General features: G+C 41.2%; 2 protein-coding genes across 2 annotated transcripts; one reads left to right on the top strand and one right to left on the bottom strand.

Moving 5' to 3' along the window:
- The first annotated feature begins 7,711 nt into the window (after positions 1-7,711).
- Positions 7,712-13,863, top strand: LOC119726225 (BTB/POZ domain-containing adapter for CUL3-mediated RhoA degradation protein 3-like). Its single transcript, XM_038197837.1, has 5 exons — positions 7,712-8,152; positions 8,963-9,222; positions 9,969-10,021; positions 11,200-11,401; positions 11,783-13,863. Exons 1-5 carry the CDS (start codon positions 7,933-7,935, stop codon positions 11,957-11,959), a joined length of 912 nt encoding a protein of 303 aa, XP_038053765.1. The 5' UTR covers positions 7,712-7,932; the 3' UTR covers positions 11,960-13,863.
- A 2,523-nt stretch (positions 13,864-16,386) lies between these two features.
- Positions 16,387-21,244, bottom strand: LOC119726906. The gene is made up of 4 exons (XM_038198758.1): positions 20,049-21,244; positions 19,410-19,618; positions 17,660-17,781; positions 16,387-17,320 (listed from the first exon to the last, which is right to left on the bottom strand). Exons 1-4 carry the CDS (start codon positions 20,743-20,745, stop codon positions 17,239-17,241), a joined length of 1,110 nt encoding a protein of 369 aa, XP_038054686.1. The 5' UTR covers positions 20,746-21,244; the 3' UTR covers positions 16,387-17,238.
- Between the last annotated feature and the right edge of the window lie 441 nt (positions 21,245-21,685).

Raw genomic sequence — 21,685 nt, 5'->3', positions numbered from 1 at the left:
TCGAGCCAGCTGCTCGAGGGGCCCGTAGGCACCTCGGAAGTGCTAGAGGGGCAAAGAGACGATGGAGAGATTGCAAGGGGGCCATAGGAGAGAAGCGGCGGAAGTATGAGGAGGGAAAGGTAATTACGTTACCGAACCCAAAGAGTGATGCCCGCTTTGGTTTGTTTGTAGAGGGTGTAGTGAGAAAAACCAAGTGCCAATTTTTGGTTGACACTGGTGCCACAGATACATTAATTAGTAGTACAGTGTATTATGAGATACCCAAGGAACAGAGACCAGTCTTAGAGTCAGATAATGTGAAAGTGAAACAGGTGGATGGAAGTTCCCTGTCGGTGTTAGGAGTCGCCTGGGTCGAAGTTCAAGTTGGACGAACAACGCACCCAGTCAGGGCGATTTTTACAGAGATGAAGTATCCCGGAATTCTGGGGATGGATTTCTTGTTGCCCACAGGCGGTAACTTGGATTTCCACACCAAAGAGTGGAGAATAAATGGCGAGAGAATTAAATGCACTAGTAGTGCTGGAGAGCCATTTGTTGGGAGAGTGGTAATTGCTGAAGCAACCGTGATTCCATCTGGTTCTGAGGCAGTAGTGCCTGGCACTATTGCTCACAGAGGAAAAGAGTGGGCTGGCCCAGCCATAGTGGAACCGCTAGAGGGGGGCGGAGATTTAGCCCAGAAAGGCTTGGTGTTAGCCAGGTCACTAGTGGAGTCAGGGAACCAAATTGTTCCGTTGCGGCTGTTCAACCCAGGAAAAGAGAAAAGAGTGGCGCGAAAAGGGACCACTGTGGGATTGATTTCCACCGTGGACCCTGAGACAATAAGAGGTGAGGCACATGAGTCTGAAGAAGCAAAGGAGGGCTTGCCCCCATATTTGCAAGACTTGTATGCAAGGAGTAGAAACCATGTAGAGACCAACTATCATGGTCAAGTTAAGGAGTGCTTGATAGAGTTTCAGGATGTTTTCTCCAGCAGTGAGCAGGATATTGGTGCAACTGATGCCGTGAGGCATCACATTGATACTGGAGAAGCGAGACCAATAAAAGAGAGACCGAGACGACACCCCGACTGTGTCCAGAGAGAGATACAGAGACAGGTCATTGACCTGGAGAAAAGAGGTGTGATAGAACCCTCGGATAGTCCGTGGGCAGCAAATGTAGTGTTGGTAAACAAGAAAGATGGTACCAAGCGTTTCTGTATCGACTACAGAAAGTTAAACGCGGTAACCATCAAAGACGCGTATCCGGTACCTCGCATTGACGAGACTCTCGATGCGTTAGGAGGTGCCAAGTGGTTTTCAACACTTGATTTGGCCTCTGGATATTGGCAGGTCGCCTTGGATGACGACGCCAGCCAGAAGTCATCATTTGTTGTTAGAAATGGTTTGTACAGATGGAAATGTATGCCATTTGGGCTCTGTAATGCCCCGGCTACATTTGAAAGACTAATGGAGAAGGTGATGGCAGGACTCCAATGGGAAATCCTGTTGATCTACCTGGATGACATTATTGTCTATGGTAGAACAGTCACAGAGATGATAGATAGGCTCAGGCTTGTGTTCAATAGATTGAGGAATGCAGGACTGAAGTTAAAGCCAAGCAAATGCCATTTGTTTGAAGAGTCAGTGGCCTATTTAGGGCACATAGTGTCATCCGAAGGCGTGGCCACGGATCCAAAGAAAGTTGAGGCGGTAGCCAAGTGGCCTGTTCCCAAGAGCGTGAAGGATGTAAGGAGCTTTCTTGGCCTTGCATCCTATTACAGAAAGTTCATTCAAGGTTTTGCAGAGATAGCCAGTCCTTTGCATGCCTTGACAGAGAAGTCAAGGGAGTTTGAGTGGAGCGAATCATGCCAAAGTGCGTTTGATGACCTCAAGAGTAGACTTCAAAGAGCCCCCATTTTGTCCTACCCCATTCCAGAGGGAGACTTCATCCTCGATACTGACGCAAGTGGCGACGGTATCGGAGCGGTGTTGTCCCAAATACAAGAGGGAGAAGAGAAAGTGTTGGCATATGCCAGCCGTAAGTTAACCAGACCAGAGCGAAACTACTGCGTCACACGCAGGGAGTTATTGGCAGTAGTGGTGTACTTAAAGAACTTCAAACAGTTCTTGTACGGTAGGAAAGTCACGGTCAGAACCGACCATAGTGCGTTGAGATGGATCCTTAATTTTAAGAATCCGGAAGGACAGATGGCGAGATGGCTTGAGGTGATTTCAGAGTATGACATAGAAGTACAGCATAGAGCTGGAAAGAAGCACGGCAACGCGGACGGGTTGTCTAGGCAACCCTGTAGACAATGTGGTCGAGAGGAAGTGACGTCACAAGAGGACAAGACATTGGTTAGAGGCATAGAGGCCAAACCAAGTGTCCCACTAGAGGCTGTAAGGAAAGCCCAGTTAGAAGATGAGACGATACGTTGGGCCTTAGAGGCCAAGGAAGAGAGCAAAGATCGTCCGGAGTGGGTAGAGATTTCCCACTTGACGGCGGCCCATAAGACGTATTGGTCCTACTGGGACCAGTTGAGTGTGAGAGAGAAGGTGTTGCATAAAAGGTGGGAGTCTGATGACGGTAGAGTCGTGATATGGTTACTAGTGTTGCCACAGAGTTTGAGGAAAGAAACCCTGAGGGAGGTGCACGGTGGACTGCTTAGTGGTCATTTGGGCATAAAGAAAACCCTTGCCAAAGTAAAGAGAAGATATTTTTGGCCAGGTATGTCCGCAGATGTTCGCTCCTTCATAAGGGGTTGTGACCTCTGTGCAAGAAGAAAGTCCCCTGCGAAGAAAGGGATTGCACCCTTGCAACAATATAGAGTGGGAGTGCCTGTAGAGAGAGTGGCCATAGATTTGCTCGGGCCACTACCCAAAACGGAGAGTGGGAACCAGTGGATTCTCGTAGTGGGTGATTACTGTACAAAATGGATGGAGGCCTATCCATTGCCTGACGCAACGGCGGGTACAGTAGCACTCAAACTGGTGCAAGAGTTCGTGTGTAGATTTGGAGTACCACAAGAACTCCATTCTGATCAGGGCACCAATTTTGAGTCAGAAGTCTTCACAGAAATGTGCAAGGTCTTAGGAATCGCAAAGACAAGAACGACAGCATACAATCCTAAATCGGATGGTATGGTCGAACGGTTTAACAAGACACTAGTAAACATGGTGGCTGTGCTGATTGACCCACAGAAGAGGCATAGAGACTGGGATAGATTCCTCCCTTATGCAACCTTTGCGTATAGATGCACCCCACAAGACTCCACAGGGGAGTCCCCCAATATAATGATGTTGGGGCGAGAAGTCAGTATACCAGTTGACCTGGTCACCGGTAGTCCAGAGACAGGGTTTGACACTCGGACAGACTTTGCAGAAGAGTTGCGAAGAAATTTGCAGAGTGCACACCAGAGGGCTAGGGACTGTCTAGGGAAAAACTCCCAAAGACAGAAGAGAAACTATGACAGAAGAGCCACCCATAAAGGGTTGAAAGAAGGAGAGTTTGCCTGGCTACACAACCCGGCTAAGAAGAAACAGTTGTCCCCTAAATTGCAGTTGAGATGGGAGGGACCGTGGCTGATAGTTAGGAGATTGTCAGATGTGACCTTCCGAATACAGATACGGAAAGGGGGAAAAATGAAAGTGGTGCATTCTGACAGACTGAAGCCATACCAGGGTGAGAAACTGGTACCCTGGAGTCACTCTCCAAAAGCATGTGAAGAAGCTCCTCAGATTGATAGAGCAGGAGAAAACCCTCGAGTCGAAGTGACAGAAGAGACTCCTCATGTTGAGGAAACGGAGAAAACAGAGCAAATAGAGCAAGAAGAACCGGAAATAGAAGCTCCGGTAGAAAATGGGGATGTTCAGATAGAGGTTGACCCCATCAGAGTGCCAGAGAGGACCAGTATGTCTCGGAGGAACCCGAGGAGAGAGCACCGCCTGCCTGTAAGATACCGGTAGAGTGGCAGACTTTGACTCATCTATGCCACCCCTAGAAGAGATGACCCCCTCCCCCTCCCGCAGTGGTCGTGACTCACCTCCGTTGAAGATGAGGAGACTCGTCACAATCCGAGTAAGGACGACCACCGAAGTGATCTACCGTAACAGGGTCGTTAAGAGAAACGACGAGGTCATCGAGCATCTGCGAGAGACAGAGCTGGACGCTGCACTGGATGATCCTCAGGAGGACGGGACCCAACTAGCAAGTCCTTAGGGCCAGTTAAAGTTTATCTAGTGTTAGTAGTTGTTTTTAGTTTTAACAGTTTTGTCGGTGCTATTTAGTGTGTAAAAGAGAAGTTATTTTTTTATCTTTACAGTTTTAAAATCAGTGATTATTGCCTTCATCTTGTTTGAAAAGAAATCCGTTCATTGGTTAAAATGATTCCCAGTTAATTTTGGATACTATTCGAGTTTAAGTGTGATTTTCCATCTGTCTTATCCCTAAAATTATCTGCATAAATTGTAATCTGTTGATACAAAACATTTCCTTGTATAAAAAGAAAAACAATCAGGAAAAGTGCTTTCATCTTTGCCGAAGATTCATGATTTCTAAATAAATTGTGTGGTTCAAAGTCATTGTAAGGAAAACTTTACCATGTATAAGCTAAGTTTTGTATAAAGAAAAACAAAGACTTAGTTTTGTGTAAAGAAGAACATAACATTAGTTTTGTGTAAAGGAAAACATAAGATTAATGCTGTATAAAGGAAAACCTAAGCTTTATTCTGTGCTAAAGGAACACATAAGTTTAGTTTTGTATAAAGGAACACATAAGTTTAGTTTTGTATAAAGGAACACATAAGTTTAGTTTTGTATAAAGAGAAATCATAAGTTTAGTTTTCTATAACGAAAAACATAAGAGTGAATTTTACGTGAAGTTTAAAAAGCTTGTGCATATTTAATTAGCTAGACTGGTGCCGGTCACCCATCTCGTGACTGGGTTCGAGCTGGTTTGGACTGGGACAGTCCAAGCTCTGCTCGGGCCTGTGTGGCGTGATGGGGTGGGCCGACACCAGTCTAATTCCCCTTATTTGGTAGTGTTTACTTGTAATTTCTTGGCAAGGAAGTCAGGTCGTGTCAGCGGACAATGTCTCGTGGTTTTGGCGGGAGTGGCCGCCAATCGGAGCGCGCTCGCTGTCGCTGGGCGGGGCGAGGCAGGCCGTGACCGCACTTGCGATCTGTGTTTCCTGTATCCGCGTATGCGTGATTGGTGTTACCGGGCAGAGGTGAAGGGTTGGCGGCCAATCACGGCGTGATTGGGCGTGGCCCCGCTACCCTTGCCGTGGTACTTGAGCGCATGGTCGGCCGGGCGTGAATCAGTTCAGTTGGTTCAGTTGAGTTCAGTTGCGTGAGTTGCGTAAGTTGTTCCTCAGTTCTGTGTATGGAGCGGGTTCAGTAGTAGTGTACAAGTGAAATTGCCATTGTCCGTGACGAAGCTAGCGTTTGCTTTGGCGAGGCCGTGTGTGGTGCAGTGTACCGGTGTTGACGCTGTTTCGGCCTGACTTCTCGTACCGTGGTTGAGCGATTGTACGGAGCGCAGAGCCCCGTGGTGTGACCCAGTTAGCCTGGTAGGACCGAATTGCTTTATTGTGTAATTCAGTGCATTTTTGTACCATTGTTGCAGTTGAGTGTTTGACTTACAGAGTAGGGTGACTAAGTACAGGCATAAGGATTGTTGTCGTGGGTTCACAGAGACGTGCGATAACATAGAGGGTCGACCCAGAGGTTGACATAGAGGCCTGGGAGGAATAGTCACAGGTAGTCAATAACTGTACTCGGTCAAGTTTATTGTCACACGGGTTTTGTCGTATACTGATCAGCTAAGGCGCTCAAACTTATATAATCATAACAATCCAACGATAATAACCTTATAAATCAAAGAGTTCCCAATCAAGTCAGAATTGTCCGTGATTAAATAAACCAATCATTTCCTTTCCACAAAGAGAATTGTGTATCCCAGTGTCCAATATTTCTGCAGTTTCTTCGTCTGTTTGTTCTGTTCTGTACTAGAGTAACAGGGCCTGGTAATCAGTATCCAACTGGGCGGTAGATTTCCACCAAAACGAGCTTGCATCCCTGGGCCTAGAGGCTGCTCGAAAACTTCCCTAGGTTCGAGGCAGAAAACATAGTTTGGGGTTAGGGGAACTTTCACCTCAGTCGGTGATTGCCTTCCCTGACCTCTGGTTTAAATTGACCTCGGGAGATTCCGCCACAATATCATGAGTCTGAATTCAATTTTGTCTCGGAGGATTATTTTTGATCTGATGCCACAAACTAATTCAGAAGTATTTGTGGTGGCTTCTGTCTCATTTTGTTGTGTTGAGTTACCTTTGTTGGTGTATATTTTTTTGTACTTGGAAGATGACTGAAATGATGTTATAGATGATTAGAACATTGTCAAAATTAGGCCAAACACACAATCCTTGGAAGTTCAGAATTGTGAAAATGTGTTTCAAATTTCACTGAAGGATTTCAGTTTACCAGTGACCGGTTCTGTTAAACTTTTGTTTGCTTTGGAAGGGGCCATCACAAAAAAGAAACATCTGAAAATCGAAAAAAAGAAGAAAAGTGTTTCCGAACAAAATCTAAAGTTTGTTACTCAATGGGTTTTCCCGCTTAAATCGAAAAGGTCCTGTCAAACCCCCCCCCCCCAACTAAAATCCTGGTGGTATCCCTAGAATGGCCTCTCCCCAGTATCAAAACACAAAGGGAGAAAATACCAGGCTCAGTTATATGGGAGGACCTGGGAGTCGGTGGTGGCAAAATATCTGTCTGGCCTTTCCAAATATTACCTGTTGTGATTGTCATTTTCTTAAAATAGCCTAATAATATGCCCCACAACAAAAAAAGTACAGTTTATAAATAAAACCTCTTTTTTTTTGGAAAAAGGCCAGAAACAAATGTGTTGAAATTAAGATTAAGAAGTTCAGTTTTAAAAAACAAAATCAAATTTAAGTTTATCATTCCAAAACAATGTCTGAACAAAATCCCAGAAGTGTATTCATAAAAATTACAAGTTCAGTTCCTGAAAATTCGATTTAGTTTCAATTTATTAAGCTTGTTACTGTGCCGAGAACATGTGTAATATATTTACACAAGAAGTAACCAAAAAGATATTTCACCCCCTTAATTTATCTGTTCTGCCCCGCCCCTAAACATAATGCTACCAAGAGCTACAGTGCTGAAGCCCAAGTTCCTTTTGATGGGTGGAGCCCATACTTTTCTTGGGGGGCGTATCGTTGAACCTTTTGTGAAGTGTTCATAGCCTGTATTTGTATATGGAGGTACATTTTATAAACAATCCTGGTGAATAAAATGTTTCAAATTTCTTTGTCACTGTGTTTTCAGTAACTTGTGTCATGTCATTAAAATATTCATTCCCTTATTCAACCACATAATGTTCAGTTTCTTATGTTAACACATGTATTCTTTGTTTAAAAATGATTTCAAATAAATCAGTTCTAAAATTGATAAAAATACAACTGAGGTACGATATGGCACAGAAGTTGGTCATTTTTTTGTACTGAGTCATGTTCGGTATTCACTGTTGATATCCCTTCATAACTTCCGCTGTTATCAAAACTTCTAGGAAAAATGAACAATAAAACTTGCGCCCACATCACCTTTTCTATGCGGTTCGTTAAACTCGAAATAGAGATTTTGTCAGCTCCTTGTCAAAAGTTTCAACGTGTGTACAAACATTCCAAAAATAGAACGTGTACAACGTGCATAAAAGGAAGGGTGTTCCTATTTGTGACGTCATAATTGTTCATCATGCATCAATCGTTATGTGTGTGACATAGCACGCGTGCTGATAACGTTGGAACGTAAAACTGACCAACTTTGCGGACTAAATTCGCCCATTTCTGTGCCATTTTTGGTTGGAATTTTGATACCAGTCAACGGGTGGGATACTGAGGATACTCCTGCGGCACCATTGATCCCGAAGTTATGTCCGGGGAAGCGGGCACGACGGGGACAAGTACCCGTGCGTCTGCCGCGAGCACTGGGCCGACCTCGGCCGTCAAGATACGGGGCTCGCCCAGCAAGTACGTCAAGCTGAATGTCGGCGGTGCGCTGTTCTACACCACCATTGACACGCTGACCAAACAGGATAACATGCTGAGGGCCATGTTTAGCGGACGGATGGAAGTCCTGACTGATTCTGAAGGTATGGTTTTAGGGGAAATTTTGATCTGGGATGTGAAATTTTGATGAATTTTGAATTAGATATTGTTGTGTGCTGGGCAGGCCTCCTCCATGGCAGGCCTAATGATTGCAGTTCTAAATGTAATTAAACTTAAAAGACATAGGCCCTAGGCGCTTACATGCAAGACATGCCATGGACATGATGGAGTTCATTTTTCGGCCTCCCATTTTCAAGTCGTACTGCCATGATTTTGTATATTGAACAATGATAATAAAAAAATAAGTACCGAGTACCGAATTAGGAATTTGTTTAATTAGAAATTAGGCCTAATACTTAATAGAATTGTTCAAACTGTAACAATTATTCATGCACTCCCACATTTATTCCTTTTTTCTTAAGTGTTTTAAGGGGCATTTGTGAAATGTTGAGAAAAAAAAAAAAATTGGTGCTAATTTTATTATGCCTACTAAGTACTAAACTGGAAATTTCCAGCTTACTAATACTAGGCTCATGACATGGCGATGAGGCTGAGCCTAGTATTACTATTAGCTGGAAATTTCAAGCTAGGCCTACTTACTTGTGTACTATTTAAGTAGTAATTTCAAATTTGATGTAAAAATTAGTACTTAAAAAACATGTCTACATGTAATCATGTATATGTGGTCAAAATTGTCATTTTTGTTGTTGTTGTAAAAGCGCATTTCATACTAGTCTTTTTTCTAACTACATGACTGCAATCAACAACTCTCAAATGATTATGTATTCTTTAGAATGAAGTATTCATTTCTGTCATGGATAAGAACTTTAACAGTAATTCCTTTCTTGTTCCAGGATGGATCCTTATCGACCGCTGCGGCAAGCACTTCAACATCATCCTCAACTACTTGCGAGACGGTCAGGTTCCACTTCCGGAGCTACAGAGCGAAATCGAGGAGCTTCACAACGAAGCCAAATATTACCTGATCCAAGGGCTGGTGGACCAGTGCCAGAAAGCGTTGAAGAGAAAACGGGACGAGTATTTTCCCGTGTGTCGCATTCCTGTCATAACGTCGCAGAGGGAAGCACAACTGCTTATCAACGGCTCAACAAAGGTGAGTTGCATGTTGAAACACGTACAATTTATTTTAGGGGGGGGGGGGATTTCAAGGAAAATACATGTACGTCCCATGATGCAACTGTAGTCTGAGCATGATTGGACATATTTTCATTGAAATACCCCTTCCCTCCCCTTCCACTAAAAACAAATTACCACATTAGGCAAAATAAAAAAAAAACATGTTTAGCGTCCTGCCTCTTTGACAAAAAGGAAGGAGGAGGCCCTTTTTTTTTTTTTTTTTTTTTTTCAAAATGGCCGCCCGACACATTGTTCAAGACAACGCGGCCGGGCTATTTTTCAAGATGGTTACCAGCTTTTTTCAAAATGGCCGCCACTTGGACTCATTGACTATTTCCACAGCTTTATACACGGTATAAAAGTCTAAAAATACGATTTCTTTCGTCAGAGATCGTTAAAATTTATCAATTTTTGTCTTTAAAAAAAAAAGGAGGCGGCCTCTAAAAAGGAAGCGGGCGGGGACGCTAAACATGTTTTTTTTTTTACTTTGCCTTACACAAAGATGGCGGTATCCGGCAAACGGCTTAAATGCAAATGGTGAAATAGGATTTTTTTTCATCACGTTACCACTACAGCTTATTCTACAAACTTTTTAGCCATTCTGAATCATTTTAATATAATTGTATGTGTTCAGGGACCAGCTTTACTTGTCTTGCCATGTCTCTTTTTTTAAAAATAATTGTTAAAAGTCTCAATGACAATTTTCACTTCTTTCACTTTCAGCCAATTGTCAAGCTGTTATACAACAGACAAAACAACAAATATTCCTACACAAGGTGAGTGTACAGTATAAAAACAATAGTATTAGACCAAGTTAAAATTAGCGTCCTGCCTTTTTGAAAAATGGGAGGAGGCCCTTTTTTAAATGGCTGCCACTTGGACTCGGGAAATGACATACCAGCTTTATATGTGCTAGATGCAACAGACAAAGAGTCCAAAATGATGTCTCTGTTTAAAATTTATCATTTTTTCCGTAAAAAAAAAAAAGGGAAGGCGGCCTCCAAAAAGGAAGCGGGTGGGGATTATTTGCCCTTATGAGCACAGAAAAAAGTTTAATCAACATTTCGAACAGTGTTTTTTTTATTTTATCGTAAATATTTGACCTCTCTTTGAACTAGGGGTGTGCATTTACGGGTAGTATGGGAACCTGGTACCCGATTGAAAAATGGGTACCAGGGTACCCGTGTAAGAAACCTGGGTACCCTTGGAAGAAACCCAACCCCAAAATTTCAATTCGGAAGTTGCTGTTCAGATTGTTCATAAAGGTGCACTACTGCGCACAAAATTAGTGGCTAAATATTGCCACATCGGTGCGTCAATACAGCGTGACACAATTGTGTACAGTCAAGTTTATATCCTTATGGTGTAAACTGCAACTTTTGCGAGCATCACAATCATGAAATTATGTTTTCTTTTAAAACATGACATTCAAATTTCAAATCCTTTTTTTTTCTTCATTGTCTGAAAAGTTACTAAATAATTTGTAAAGTTGGTTACGGGTACCCGATCCCATAATCTGGAACCGGTTCTTGACATCAGCGGGTACCCGGTTCTGATGCACAGCCCTACTTTTAACCCTCCTAGTGGGAAGTCAATATGCAGAGCAATAAATCCCTGCAGGGCAGTTTCAGCATGAAGTGATAAAGTAACTGTGTCACACAGAGAGTCACTACATTGCAAAAGCAACACTATGGATAAGCATGAACAAATCTGCTCGCTTGCCCTGAGTTTAACCACACACAAAAATTGTGCAGGGATTTGAAGTGTTATCCATACTCCACAGAAATTTGCAGGAATTTGAAGCGTGGGTCCTACATGTAACTCTTATGGGCAAAAGTGGTTTCGCAAAACTTGAAGGGTTGTGAAGTGCTGAAGATCAGGAGGGTTAAAATATAGAAAAATGGTGTGGGTGAGACATATATAAAGAGGATTTTTTTTCTGATTTTACTCATAGCAACTCAGATGACAACATACTGAAGAACATTGAAATGTTTGACAAGCTCTCGGTGCGTTTCAACGGACGCGTCATCTTCGTCAAGGACGTCATCGGCGGAAACGAGGAAATCTGCTGCTGGTCCTTCTACGGCCACAGTCGAAAAGTTGCTGAGATTAGCTGCACATCCATTATGTACACCAGTGAGAAGAAACAAACAAAGGTGAGACGTCGTATGGTAGTCTGGTAGGCAGAGCTCAGAAAAGACCGGAACCTGACCAAATATGGAGTGCCATCTACTTCATGCACAGAGCCTATTGGCCTAGACTGAAAGCTGACCTCGTAGAGCAAGTTTGAGCGTGACTTATCACAGTTTGACTATCTTTGCTTGAACCAATGCTTCTCAACCATAGTTGGACTAGTTAACTTTTCGTAACAAACATCACTCTAAGGATAACAAATATCACCTGTGGCGCTAGTGTGTAATATTTTGAACAATCTTTGTGAACCCGATTGAGTTTGCAAAGTCCTACCATAGCATGTTTTATGAAGTACAGTTTAGCAGTGAACTTGGGTTGTTTTTTTATATCCACTCTGAACATAGGTTGAATTTCCTGAGGCTCGAATCTTGGAAGAAACGTTAAACATTCTCCTCTACGAAAAGTTGGACAGCCAAGACGCCGAGGCCATGCACAACATAGGCACCAAGCTAGGCTCCTTCGCAGCCGCTGCGGCGTGCCACAGTGATGACGACGAGGACCACCGAGTCCGGAAGACATGAGAAGAGACTAGTCATCAACGACCCTGTGCTGGGCCAATTTTCATGGAGCTGTTGAACAGAAAAGATTGCTTAGCGAATTTATGTGCTCAGTAAGAATAAGCTGGGAACCAGTGAGCAATGTGAATCCCATGATATATTTTCTGGTTACCAGTTTTTGCTAAGCAAATATGAGCTTAGCAAATTTCTGTGCGCAGCAAAGATAAACAAGGAACCAGTGATAAGCAAGTTGAATCCTATGATATTTTGGCTGGTAGGCCATGTTTGCTAAGCAAACATTTTCTGAGCTGAGCACATTTCTGTGCTTAGCAAAGATAAACAGGGAACCAGTGATAAGCAAGTTGAATCCTATGATATTTTGGCTGGTAACCTGTTTTTGCTAAGCAAATATTTTCTAAGCTTAGCAAATATCTGTGCTTAGTAAAGTTCAACAGGGAATCAGTGATAAGGAATGTGAATCCAGAGATAATTTGGCTGGTAACTTGTCTTTGCTAAGCAAATATTTTCGTAGCTGAGCAAATTTCCGTGGTTTTGGCTGGTAACCTGTTTTTGCTAAGCAAATATTTTCTGTGTTTTATCAAATTGCTGTGCTTAGCAAAGATAAACAGGAAACCAGTGATGAGCAATATGATTCCAATGATATTTTGGCTGGTAAGCTGTATTTACTTAGCAAATACTTTCTGAGCTTGGCAAATATCTGTGCTTAACTAAAGATAAACAGGGAATCAGTGATGAGCAATGTGAATCCAATCATATTTTGGCTGGTAACCTGTATTTGCTTAGCAATTTTTTCTAAGCTTAACAAATTTCTGCAATGCGTCCCAGATGTCATATTTTTTCAGCAGAACATTTTGCTTAGCAAATATAAGCTGGGAACCAGTGAGAAATGTAGATCTTATGATATTTTAGCTGGTAACATGTTTTTGCTAAGCAAATATTTTCTGAGCTGAGCAAATTTTTTCCCTTAACAGATCTATGAAATTAGCCCCGAATCTCATGGTGTATCATTAAGTCAAAATCGGAATTACAAATTGCATACCTCTGAACATTCAAACATAATAGTGAAGTTATGGTATGACATCGTACCTTTATAGAAAATTTAAATATTGTGTAGATGGAATAAGAGTCTGTAGAATGCTTGCAAAATCTGGAAGAAATGGAAGAATCTTTCGCACAAAATTCCAACATCTTAAAAACTGCAGCTGAGTTTGCAGTAGGGCTGTGCCGAATATACCAAATATTCGAATATTCGAATATTCGAATATTTGATCATCAACCGAATATCTGAATAGCGTTTTTCTATTCAAGTATTCAGTCTCTATAGGAGAAGATGAAAAACATCCATGGTGTTATTTTAATCGTATCAGTTACATGGCTTTATTGTTTGCCAAATGTCACACTTTTTTAAAAAGGACTAAAATCGGTCAAATATCTGTTTACATTATTTTAAATGCACTCTCTGTCAATTTTTTGAAATTATTTATTTATGTGTGTGTGTAGTTGGAATTCCGAACTGGCTTATTGACATCGGTGGCAACATCCTTCAACATTCCGATAGGAAGAAGGCCGCGCAATGGAATGGGACCGTTTCACATTTGTTAGTGAAACCATCTCAGCAGAACTTTTTGTACAAAATTCTATATTGTATGTAAATTGACATATTCGTCAAGCCAGATTTAAAAGTATTTGGCGAGAAGCATGGACACATGTGAGAACGTGTATAAAGAATGTATCTGAAAATAAAATTAAAAAGCTGGTAAATTACCATGTACAATTTTGGTACAAAAAAAATGTGTTCAAAAACTTAATGTATTCCCTGTATTGTAACTTGGCATTTTGGGGATTCTTTGCCCCTTCTGTACAATGGAAATAAAGTGAAAATAATGAGACATTTACTTTTTTTGTCACTTAAAGAGTGTCCTTTTTGTTTTTGTTTCGATAATTTTAAACTAACAATCAAAGGTATTGTGTGCAATTTTGTGTTTTGTAAGTTACCCATACGTAATGCACATTATTTCAATTACTCAACAATGATTGCAATTAGGCCCTAATTCGGGATTTCTTTAATTTTGGAAAATTTTTATTCACGGCATTTTTTTTTATCGACTCCCGTGGTGTGCTTTCATGCAAGACCGCCAGAACTTATTGTGTACTCGCACTTGTTTTAAAACTCAGTGCTCTTGCTTCATGAACGTATATCATCATCCATTCACTGTTCAAAATCGATGTTTACATGTACTTCAACTTGGGCAAACACATTTTTAATTGAAAGTGAAAGGTCCGTTGTTCTTTCGTTTCCTGTACGTGATTGGAAATAATACATGTATCAGTTTTGCTGGCAACATCGTACCTTTCCTAGTTTTGTATCCCTAAAATTAAAAAAAGCATTATGCTCCTTGTTTTGATATTTCATGTGACAAATATATACGTGTAGAACTACATAAATACAAGGTTGTTTCCTTGTACATGTATTAGTGTTAAAATGTTAAAGTAATTGCTGAAAACTTTCCATTAAAATTTAAGGGGAAAATCACATTTGCTCACAAAAATGTGTGTATTGACTGGTTTTACAGTCACAATTTGTAGAAAATAGTCTTAAAAGTCATCATTTCTTGTCGAAAAAATAGAGATTGTTGTGCCATTTTAGCTGAATAATCTTTTACGCATATTGAGCCATACAAACAAATCTGTATACCTTGAAAGACTATCCTCAGCTTTTTTGGTGTGGTTTGCACTGTTTTATCAGTCACAATTTTCAGGAAAAAAATCGAAAGGCTTTTTCATTTCTTGTCGCAAAATTTGAAATGTTCTCTGAAAAACATTTCACGCCTTTTGAGCCGTACAACAAATCTTTATACGTCGTCAACTTTCCGCATCCGGGCAAGTGAATCTTGTAATTTTTGTTTTTAAGTCCTGCCAAGACTGCAATGTTGCGTGTAAATAAATGTACGGATTTTGGACTTGGCAAATAAATGGAGCTCTTTTTGTAAGAAAACAAGAAAACACCACTGTACCATCAGTGTGTTGTTCACTTTTTTTAATCAAACACTCTTTTTATCATACAATGGCCTGCGGGCCTCAGACCATTTTTTAACAAATTTATTTGATTTAATATATTTACTTTCAATATATATATTTTTGTATTTACAAAACAAAATAAAATTGTAGTTATAAGAGGCCAGAGCCAATTTCATGACTGTGCTCACCGTAAGAGAAAAACAATCTGCTTACTGTAGCAGGTTGCTTACGGTTAGCATATTCCATGGGTTATCGAGGATTTCTGGCTTACATGTACATGTATGTACATGTGTACATCCTGTAGCTAAGGATTCTGTGCTTACAGGGTTAGCACATAATTTGTTTGCTAGCGCTGCTCAGAATGGTGATCGTAAGCGCAGAATTCTGTGGTTAGCAGAGCCATGAACTTTGGCCCAGATGTTAAGCAAGTGAAGTCAAATTCAAATCAACTTTCATGCAATTCACAAAACTGTGTTCAAGACCTTTTTGTTCCCATGGCCCTCACAAAAACAAAAACTGCTTTAACTTTAATTGGATCTGTCGTGCACACTCCAGCAAAACATTTTAGAAGTGGAAGTGTTTAATTTTGAGCTGCAGGAAGTGACTGGCGAGTGACCTTTTGCAGCGTTACCCGTAAACAAAATTTGTCGAGGCTGCTTCTTGCCAAGTTAAACTCCACTGCCAGATCTAAGAAGGGGAGGGGGGGGGTAAAAGAATCCTGCTTGTTGTTTCTTGTTTCTTTAATTATTGAGCCATTGTTTACAAACTGAAAGTTTCATAACATAAAGGTTTTGGGGACATTGTTCAAAATCCTGTAACAAAATTAATGCCTGTACAATGGGCCTATTTTCACAAAGAAAAGGAATCATCTGAATTGTAAGTAATCATAATTATAAGGAATCATCTTAATATTTATTAAGTTGATTCTTTATGCAGCACATATGTCCACAAAGTCATGTTGCTGACCTAAAATACAAAAATGATTTGTGATGATATATCTTATCTTATTACATGACACGCCAAGATAAACCCAAATTACAATTTCATGTAGCTGATGCTGTCCAACAAACTATCATTTCTTTACGTGTAGGCCCTACACGTAAAGCGTTTCAACAAAAACTTCTGGTACCTAGCTAGGCTATTCTATACATTTTGACCACATGCGTACCACCAAACTACTGCATGGTCCACCTTTTAAAGATATAGTCCATCATTTGTTATTTGTGCATTTTGTTCGTTTGAAGCAACAAAAGTGTTAAAAATCTAAAGAAAGGTGCTGAACAACTAACCTGATGAAGTTTCAGCTCAGCTTCAGCTGTATATTTTGAGATAAACAGCATTCTAGGATCTCGATTTCAAATCAAAAGTTGCTGAATCATGTTTTGAATTGGGCCTGAATTCAGCGTCCGAGACACGTTCTCTCTGAGCCGTTTGCAGCTACGCGATGTCGCGCAGCGATCCGACGAATTATAGCAGCCGCGCACATGGCTCTGCGCATATGGCTATTTCATATTTTGAGAAGACAGAGAAACCACATGAACATTTTCATTGGTCTCGTAACATGGATTCTGTTGCTATAATAATGCAAGTGAAAAAGTATCTGCGATCTGATACTCTTTAAAACCATCTTCTCTGATGGTTTTTCTTTCGATTGATACCATTTGAGGCATCTTCGCTATGAGCGTGTTTTTCTTCTCATTAAATCTGATGAGTACATTTCCGAAAAATTGCCAATATTCGTACCAGAGTTGGTCATGTGCTAGTCTATGTGATGAGCCTTTTCTGCTTCCAAATTTTCTTCATGTACTTTTGTCGCCGAGTGAAAAAGTCAGAGGAAAACCTAATTCCAAAAAATCCGTTAACTACTGAAGTTTGTTCTAACTTTGGCACATCACGAAAAAGGGGCAAAGAACAACGTTCACATCTTATTTTCCCACCTTAATTTACCAATTTACTTTTTTATACTAATATGCAACAAGCCTTTTGCGGATAAACCTGTCTGCAACTTGAGATGATTCCCAGTTACACAATGTACAATTTCTGTATAAATTTGAACTTTTGCTTCTGACCTACAAATGCAGCAATGATTTTGTGTTGACATACCTTATCTCAATGCTGTTCAAACTTTTATTTAGTTAATTGTACATACGTTTCATAATTGACAACCCTCTATATACCGACAATACAACTCAATTTTATTTGGATCCCGATTTGTTGAAAACTGTCTACCACTCTTGACTAAGAATTTCATAAAGGTGGAGGTTTCAAGAAAGAGCCTGTCGTAACTTGTCCTGGTCGTCCTTTCCAAAGCCAATGGATTCCAGATAGTTCTCCACGGAGCCATATCTGGAAGGGAAAAAAATATGGAGATGGAAGTTTTAGGTATTTTGTAAAGAACATTATGAATTGTGGGTGTCTATAAGAGGGTGCTCATAATGAATGCACATATACCTCAAGCTGATCCAATAGATACAAAACCATTGCCTTCTATTTAAGCTATAACGCCTAATAAAGTGTAAGGACATATGCAGTACATGTATGTATTCAGATTTTGCCCTTCACCAGCCGACCCCAACAATTGAGCAATGAGAACTTCCTCAATAGAATGCAGGAGGTTGTGGGTTTGAGTCCCACCTAAGTAAGCTTAATTGTCAAAAGTTTTTGATATAGAGTGTTTTTAATTACGTTTCTCTTGTAGCAGCAAGTAACTTCAGCATCGTTTCCTTCCTGGAATACAAGAAAGATTCATCAGGAATGTACCTCAGAGCTACCTCTTTTACCTCAGGCATGATGGGCTCAAGACCTTTCTGTAAGGAATTAGACAAATGAAAGAAAAAAGGAATACTTTCAAAGGACAATCGAATGGGTTGACATAAGTTGTATATGCTGTCCATTTTTTGAGTGATTGCTTAACATAAATTATGTTAGGTGCAATGCGCAGTGTAATGTATGACCAGAACTACATCTTATGTGCGCATTGATACACAAGTAAGTGATGTCATTTGCCAAGTGAGCAAGATAATTCCAAGATGGCAGCATCCTGTATTTATAGGACTATATTATACTTGTACGCCCACTGATAAGTATGCCAAGGGTAGCAGGGTATAGCGTGTTATTGCTGTGTTATAGTTGTGTTGTTGCTTCCCCAGGGAGTGGTCACGGCCCCTGCCCTTTTGTCAGAACCAAGTCCAACTACCCGGTTGGTAGTATGCATGGTAAGGGTCGTGATCTCAGGGTTACGAGTCAAGAGGTGGCTCCTAGCAAGCGGACCCCAGTTGGTAAACAGCAGGGTATGAGGAGCTCTTCACTCTTGGCTGGGTAGTCTTAGGGATGGATATACTCTCCAAATAAGAAAGTTGCAACTGCTGAGACCATTCTACACGTAGCAGTAACATCGGTGGGACTAAGAGCTTCATTGGATGAGAGGGTGAGAAGAGGATTGGAGGACCTTCCACAATTCAAACCTTCCCTGTGCTGGTCAGGAAGACAGGTTAATACTGAACAAGCAAGGCCAGCCCATCCACTACAAGCTTCTTCCAATTCCTGCGGCGATGAAAAAGTGATGGGAACAGGCGGGGATACTACTGGGAGTTCCTATAGCTGACAAATCTGACCGTAGGCGGCTGTGGTGTGATGGTCCCCCACCGTAGATTCGAGGCAGCAGATGTGTTGCCCATATCCTCCGACAGGCATAGAGCAGCCCTTTTTAGGGAAAAGCACGTTGTCCATACACAGAACCCTCGGGTGAGAATGTCAAGAATGAATTGTCAACTATCAGAGACATGCTTTACACGACAGCATCTGACACCCTTGGTTTTGTCGAGCGCAGTCAGTCACAGAGACTGGTTTGATGAAAATGACCTAGAGCTTAACAAGGACGTGCTGCATAAGAGAGACCATGCAGGACAACATTTCAGACAGGGGGTGCCACACAAAGAAAGAGAACCAAAGGCAAAGTTATCAATTTGTCCAGCAGAAACTCCGCCAGACTGTGAAGAACTCCTGGCGGGGAGAGAAAATCCGAAGAGCTGCAAATCAAGCAACTTGAGCAGTTTCATCAACGTTGCCCTTGACATCAGCTACTGTAGCAAGAACAGGTCTTCAATTTGCAAGTACTCGAATGGTGTGAACTATTGAAATTTGAATGCTTGCTTATCAAGAGCCATTTTAAATTTGTTAATCAGGCTATTTTGGTTGCATGCATGGAAGACGATTCCAAAGATCCTTTTGTACGGTCAGGTTAAGGAAGACCATGCATTGCTGGTGCACCACTGTTACATGCACATTTTAATTCCCTGTCAATAAATTTGACATTACAATTGACAGATTATCATGACATGGGCAGGGGACTGGAATTTTAATTTAACTATGCTGTCAATACTATTGTTTTCAAAAGTGAAGAAACTAGGCAATATGCAAACGTTGACCCACTGACCTCAGACAAACTGTACTCCTCTGCAATGTATTCGTTTGATTTTCCCAGAATGCTTAGGACCAAGGCCGTTACGATTCCGGTGCGATCTTTGCCGTGTGTGCAGCAGAGTATCGCTGGGAGGTTTTCAGGGTTGCAGATTGTCTTCAGAACTGGAGTCAGACAGGAATAAGAAGTAAGTGTCGGTGTTATTGTAGAGTCCATCACAAGTTCTCACAAGTCCTCCCTCACAGTCCTCACAAGACCAGTACAAGTCCTCCAGTTCAAGTCAAGTCACATGTATTCAAATGAATAGTGGCAAAAGCATTCCTATCCGTTGTCATTGTTCATCCCGTATACTTGTGACTGGACTTATGTAAGGACTTCATTTACTTGGGACTGGACTTGTGATCGGCTTGTGACTTGACTTTTGATGGACTCAACTACACGTCTTAAATGGCTTATGATTTAATACTTAGGACTGTACTTGTGATTGCTTGTCATTTGCTCGTCATATTGTTTTGCATTGTCGAACTTTCCTGAGTCCTCCAAAATCCTTCATGTGCAGGAAAACAATGGCACGCACATTCTTTGCACTTCATCATTCAAGATGTATAAAGTCAAATGTAAAGAAAAAGTGGCTGAGGCTCTAGTTTCCTCAATCCCTCAAAAAATGCCCAAACCACATGATGGATTTTGAATGATCTGGAAAGGCTAAGAATAAATAACATTTGTTGCAATATTTGTATGACTTACTGAAGCAGATTTCCTTGCTTCCGTACTTCAGAAAGCCCTTGTACCGTCCGATCAGGCCGTGCCGAATGATTTCCACTGACAAGCACCGCGTAAAATACAAGTAGTGATTGCCTGTCAAGATGCCGATCAAAACGCAGAGAACAGTGAAGATTCGTTTGTACCAAGGTGCCATGTTGAACACTTCAAGCACGGCGTCTCTCGGGAACATGTTGATCAAGTATCGTCGCGGGGACGATACTTTCGAGACTGGTTTACCGTTTACGTCCTTTACAGAAGTGCTGTCGGTCGGGTAATGTCTTGTAGTTTTGGGGTCTGGGATATCCGGGACAAAAACCGGAACGGTGCCGTCGATCGCTTTGGTTTTTCCACTGTCAATGGTGCAGTACTCGTGCACGCTGCGAAAGTCCAAATACGATCGTATTCCAAGACTTTTATACAGGACTTGGACATCTTCCTCCGTTGCTCTGTCTTGCCGGGAGGAACGGAAGAGTTTGCCATGGGCGTCGACCCTTCGCAGATTGGGGACAGAGTCCAACAGGATGACGTTCTCTACCGGGATGCCAACTTCCGATGCTTCGGAAGGGTTGAAAGATGGAGTCACCATTGTTGGAAAGCTGCCAGGGCTGAAATAAAGAAAAGACAACGAAATGGTAAGCCTTATAAAGCTGGTCTCAGAGCACACAAAATTCTATTCAATTGATTTGGAATGGCTTTTCACTTGAGCGACTTTTCATGTATGTGGCCTACACAATGCGCAAGATTTAGCCCATTCATTGGTGTTGGTGATCCTATTTTTAAACTTTTGGGGCAATGTTAGATTTATGCAAGTCTACTTTACAGGTCAGCTAGTCAAGTACATAGAGGACTATATGCTAGCCTTTCTGGGACTGGCAAAAACTACACCGTTAACAAAAAATATCTGAAAGCACTGCTGAAGTGTGAATTGAATTTGTTGGAAATGTAACCAAAGAAGAAAAATAAACTGAATGCTTGAAAAACTGTTCAACTAATTTTATGAAATATGAGCAATAGAACTGAAAATGCACATCTACCTACCAAAAAGTTCCAAAGAATAATTCCGCTGTATCCCAGATCCGGTCATATGGAAAAATGGAAATCGGGTCCTTTCCAAAAAAAACCAAGTTCTGACTTTGAACTTGTCCCCACTGGATTAGCATCAAAGTCAATATTTGTGAAACAAAAAAAGAATCTATAATTAACTCCGGGCAAGTGTACATGCCAGGAAGTTATCACAGAATCAACAAGGCTGCTACAACACACAAGGTGGTCATTTGTTTTGTGAAAGACCATTTCGCAAAGTCAAAGTCACTTGAACCATATGCTGTCCAAAGTAGGCTGTCCTATCTGTCCAAAAATTGTCGGAGTGACTACAGTACTGTGTATTGCAAGTCCAAACTTAAAGACAGGTAGGAACATTGAAATGGGCTTACTGGTTGAGTGAGGACAACGTGTTAATGAGTGCAATGGTAAGAATAATTTCATAAGGCGACAGATGGACGTTCCATTCCACAAGTTGAATGGAA

This window comes from Patiria miniata, unplaced genomic scaffold (genome assembly GCF_015706575.1).
Source record: "Patiria miniata isolate m_02_andy unplaced genomic scaffold, ASM1570657v1 HiC_scaffold_2, whole genome shotgun sequence".
In the NCBI taxonomy this organism is placed as follows: domain Eukaryota; kingdom Metazoa; phylum Echinodermata; class Asteroidea; order Valvatida; family Asterinidae; genus Patiria; species Patiria miniata.
The sequence above is the reverse complement of the archived record's forward strand: the minus strand, read 5'-3'. Positions and strand labels throughout refer to the sequence as shown.

Bases quoted from the DNA above. Each gene is read 5' to 3' on its own strand.
- LOC119726225 (XM_038197837.1), top strand. From the start codon at position 7,933: ATGTCCGGGGAAGCGGGCACGACGGGGACAAGTACCCGTGCGTCTGCC. The intron at 9,223-9,968 runs GTGAGTTGCATG...TTTCACTTTCAG, and splicing joins TTATCAACGGCTCAACAAAG to CCAATTGTCAAGCTGTTATA. The intron at 11,402-11,782 runs GTGAGACGTCGT...CTCTGAACATAG, and splicing joins GTGAGAAGAAACAAACAAAG to GTTGAATTTCCTGAGGCTCG.
- LOC119726906 (XM_038198758.1), bottom strand. From the start codon at position 20,745: ATGGTGACTCCATCTTTCAACCCTTCCGAAGCATCGGAAGTTGGCATC. The intron at 19,619-20,048 runs ATTGAGGAAACT...AGGACTTGTGAG, and splicing joins GTTTGGGCATTTTTTGAGGG to AACTTGTGATGGACTCTACA. The intron at 17,321-17,659 runs GTAATTAAAAAC...TTTCCCTTCCAG, and splicing joins CTTGCTGCTACAAGAGAAAC to ATATGGCTCCGTGGAGAACT.